The sequence below is a fragment of the Orycteropus afer genome, unplaced genomic scaffold (genome assembly GCF_000298275.1).
Source record: "Orycteropus afer afer isolate SDZICR_OR568_19922 unplaced genomic scaffold, OryAfe1.0 scaffold00031, whole genome shotgun sequence".
NCBI classification, from domain to species: domain Eukaryota; kingdom Metazoa; phylum Chordata; class Mammalia; order Tubulidentata; family Orycteropodidae; genus Orycteropus; species Orycteropus afer.
Genome location: NW_006921618.1, coordinates 9,045,200 through 9,049,605, shown reverse-complemented (window position 1 = coordinate 9,049,605; position 4,406 = coordinate 9,045,200). Strand labels below are relative to the sequence as shown.

At 50.3% G+C, this 4,406-nt stretch overlaps 1 protein-coding gene across 1 annotated transcript in view; it reads left to right on the top strand.

The window, feature by feature from the left end:
* The first annotated feature begins 364 nt into the window (after nt 1-364).
* LUZP1 (leucine zipper protein 1) overlaps nt 365-4,406 on the top strand; it is a 5,013-nt gene continuing 971 nt past the window's right edge. The window contains exon 1 of the mRNA XM_042780278.1: nt 365-3,415. Coding sequence (XP_042636212.1) covers nt 365-3,415 — 3,051 coding nt within the window. The remainder of the gene's footprint in view (nt 3,416-4,406) is intronic.

Sequence of the window (4,406 nt, the reverse complement as noted above, 5' to 3'; positions counted from 1 at the left end):
GCCGTGAGAAGTGAGGCCAGTGATTTTTTGCCATGTCGTCACTGGAGGCATTTTTTGTTAGGGTGAAACTAGATGTCAGCTCAAGATTGACCAAAAAGAACCAATGTTTTCTTGCATGATTATTCAAAGTCATTCTGTCAACATATTTGAGCACCTGATGTGTTCTAAGTATAGGGATTACAAATGGATGCTGAAGTGCAGGTTTTAGATTTACGACTGACATTTTCTCTCCTTTCCTTCTGTAGACTGATAATGGTCTCCAGCTGCCGAAGACGGTTGTGGATGCCAAGAGAAAGGTAGCCATTTTCCGTCCCCTTGAGTGGAATTGTATGCCTCTAGGAGCCCATAGTGGCTAGCAGTAGACATGGCCGAATTTACAAGCTACAAGGAAACGGCCTCTAGCCGCCACCTGCGGTTTAAGTTACAGAGTCTGAGCCGGCGCCTTGATGAGTTGGAGGAAGCCACAAAAAACCTCCAGAAAGCAGAAGATGAGCTCCTGGATCTACAGGACAAAGTGATTCAGGCTGAAGGCAGCAACTCCAGCATGCTGGCTGAGATCGAGGTGCTCCGCCAGCGAGTGCTGAGAATTGAGGGCAAAGATGAAGAGATCAAGAGAGCGGAGGACCTGTGCCAGCTGATGAAGGAGAAACTCGAAGAGGAGGAAAACCTCACCCGGGAGCTGAAATCGGAGATTGAGCGGCTCCAGAAACGAATGGCCGAACTGGAGAAGCTAGAGGAGGCCTTCAGCAGGAGTAAGAATGACTGCACCCAGCTTTGTTTGAGCCTGAATGAGGAGCGAAACCTGACCAAGAAAATCTCCTCAGAGCTGGAAATGCTCAGGGTCAAAGTGAAAGAACTGGAATCCTCCGAGGACCGCCTGGATAAAACTGAGCAGAGTTTGGTGTCAGAGTTAGAAAGGCTGAAATCATTAACTCTGAGCTTCGTAAGTGAGAGAAAATACTTGAATGAAAAGGAAAAAGAAAATGAGAAATTAATAAAGGAGCTCACTCAGAAACTGGAGCAGAACAAAAAAATGAGCCGAGATTATACAAGGAATGCTTCTAATGACCTACGGATTGAAGATGGTATCTCTTCCACACTGCCGTCCAAGGAGTCAAGAAGAAAGGGATCTCTGGACTACCTGAAGCAGGTAGAGAATGAAACACGGAACAAATCGGAAAATGAGAAAAACCGAAATCAGGAAGACAACAAAGTCAAAGACCTGAACCAAGAGATTGAGAAACTTAAGACACAGATCAAACATTTTGAATCTTTGGAAGAAGAACTTAAGAAAATGAGGGCCAAAAACAATGATCTTCAGGATAATTACCTAAGTGAACAAAATAAAAACAAACTCTTAGCCAGCCAGCTGGAGGAGATAAAGCTACAGATCAAGAAACAGAAAGAGTTGGAAAATGGGGAGGTAGACGCGGAAGACGCTTACCTACCCAGCAAGGGCAGGCAGGAGAGGACTAAGTTTCGAGGCCATGGCAATGAGGCACCTGTGTCTAAGCACACGTCCCGAGAACTGTCTCCTCAGCATAAGCGGGAAAGGCACCGGAACAGAGAGTTTGCACTCAATAATGAAAACTATTCTCTGAGCAACAGACAGATGTCCTCTCCCAGTTTTGCCAATAGGAGGGCAGCCAAAGCTTCCAACACAGCCGCGACAGGTACAGACTGTGGGACTCAGGAGACAAAAAGAAATGAAGACCGATTTGCATCTGGCTCCTCTCAAAGCGAAGGGAAAAAATCCAGGGAGCAGCCATCCGTTCTGAGCCGCTACCCCCCAGCTGCCCAGGAGCACAATAAAGTTTGGAAGGGAAATCCCAAGCCAGGCACTGAGAGTGGATTGAAGGGAAAAGTAGAGAAGACAACAAAAACATTCAGTGATACCACCCATGGATCTGTTGCCAATGACACAGTGGGTAGAGCTGACAAGGCTTCTGACATCTCCTCTGAGGCCCTCTTTGGCAAGAGAGGGCAGGTGGTTGGCAGTGGAAGTCAAGCAACGCAGGCTGTAGACGCTGGTGGGTCAAAGGCCATTGCAGCTCTGGCCTCACCACGAAGATCCTCCTTAGAAGGGCTCTCTAAGGGCAAAAAGTCTGCCGGCAGCCAGGAGGCTGATCCCAGTTCCTCCAACTCCAAGGCTCCTGTTTTATCGAAGTATCCTTACAGCTCCAGAAGTCAGGAGAACATCCTTCAGGGCTTCTCAACCCTGAGTAAAGAAGGAGTTGATCAATCCGTAGCAGTTGTGACAGAAGATAGCAGTCAGCATGAAGCCCTCAGGTGTCGAGTGATCAAATCCAGTGGCAGAGAGAAACCAGACTCAGATGATGACTTGGACATGGCATCTCTTGTTACTGCCAAATTGGTAAACACAACCATCACTCCAGAGCCAGAGCCCAGACAGCACCACTTTAGAGAAAAGGCTAAATCCCGAGGAGGCCTCAGAACCTCCCTGTTTGAGAATGATAAAGATGCTGGGACAGAAGGTGACTCTGTGAAATCTGTCAGAGCCTCCCCTGGTGCCATGGACCCCCCTGATGCCAGTGGTGCTGGGATGAAGGGCCAAAGGCCCTTCAGCCCCAGGGAGGCTTTGCGGTCCAGAGCCGTCATCAAGCCCGTCATCATTGATAAGGATGTGAAAAAAATCATGGGAGGGTCCGGAACTGATGCTGCACTGGAGAAGCAGAAATCCACCTCCAGAGCAGGGCCAAACAAAGTGACCAGCAGCATCACTATCTACCCCTCCGACAGCAGCAGCCCCAGAGCCCCTCCAGGTGAGGCCGTGAGGGAGAGGCACACAGCCACCAGCAACATCCAGGTTGGCCCGCCAGACCTCACGTCAGTCAGCAACCATGTCAGCTCCCCCTTTGAGCTCTCCATTCACAAACATGACATCAGCCGGCAGCTCACAGAGACCGAAAGAACGGGAGAAGGGCCCCTGAAGAGCAGGCCAGAAACAGTGGTGTCTCGGAGTAGCATTATCATCAAGCCGTCAGATCCTGTGGAGAGGAATAGCCATGCACCCCCCGCGGAGACAATCAGGTGGAAAAGCCATAACGCCCCTTTGGAAGCAGGCTCCACAGATACCAGACACGTTACTGTGCGGAATGCCTGGAAGAGTAGGCGAGACTTGAACTCTTTAGATGACCCCCCGACTCGGAGAGGCAGAAATGTGGATTTGACCAATGCCTACACCCAGAGGTCTTCCACGGACTTCTCAGAACTTGAACAGCCCAAGTCATACCTTTTTGAGCAGGGCACTCGCAGGGTGGGAAACCCAGGGGATGGCCCTGAGCTTTCCTCCAGAAGGACCCAGAGTAGCCTCACCGTGTCTGAGGTGCTTACCCGCCGGAATCGGGCAGGAGACGCTGTCACGACGGCAGCCTGGAACCACTCGGTGGCCCTGGTGAGTCTGTTTCTGCCTTCCCTCCCCGGCCCCTTTCTGCTGCTCTCCCTTCCTCTCTCCTTCCACTGTTCCTTCTCCTTTGCGTCCCTCTGCTCTGGCCCTTGTGACCCGGGATTAGAGAACAGTGGAGCCAGAGAGCACAGGGTCGAACTGCGTAGCTCAGAGAACTGTCGAACCTCACATGGGTCTGGCCCAGCTTGAAGGCGGTGTCAGCAGAGAGCACCATCAAGTTCCATTTGCCTCCCCCATTTTGCCCCAATATATGAAGATCCCCCAAAGAGGAATTACGGCCTTTGTTCTCTTGATTTGTTACTGTAGCCAGAGGAGCTCCCCTTACGGCCCCATGGAGGAGAACCTACAAGAAACAGCTACAGTTGATGGCAGCTTTGAGTGAAAGTAGGAAGCCCAGTGTCCTTTCTGTAGGGCACAAGATGGGAACTAGGTGAACAGCTTCTTGGCTGCTTCAGTTTAGACAGCGGATCTTTGTAGGTTGCTAGCACAGAGGATGGAGCAAGGGCTTACACTGGACTGGCTTTACAAGCTTTAGGCCTGAGGGTCACTTTCTCTTGCCCCAATAGCTGTGTGGCCCATTATAGCATCAGCCTCAGAGCTGTCAGTATGGCTTAGCACAGATAAATCCAGAATCACCTGCCTTACTCAAGAGTCAGAGCGTCAGAACAGCATCCAAAGGAGAAGCTTTAGGGTGTCTCTTAGGGAACCTGTGATGACGAAAGACAGCTTGGACCTAGATGCACTGGTCCCTTCTTTAAAAAGGAAGGTGACTTTGTGTGAATTTGAAGAGTCCTGTGAGTCTGCACTGTACTTAACACTGGACAGTACTTTGCCACCCACCACCTCATTCAGGCCTCCAAGCATCCCTGTGGGCAGTTATTATCCCCATTTCTCAGATACAGAAATGGAGGGTCAGAGGCACCAAGTGTCAAAGATTAGCCAGGTGAAATACTGGAAGAGCTAGGATTTGATTCCAAGA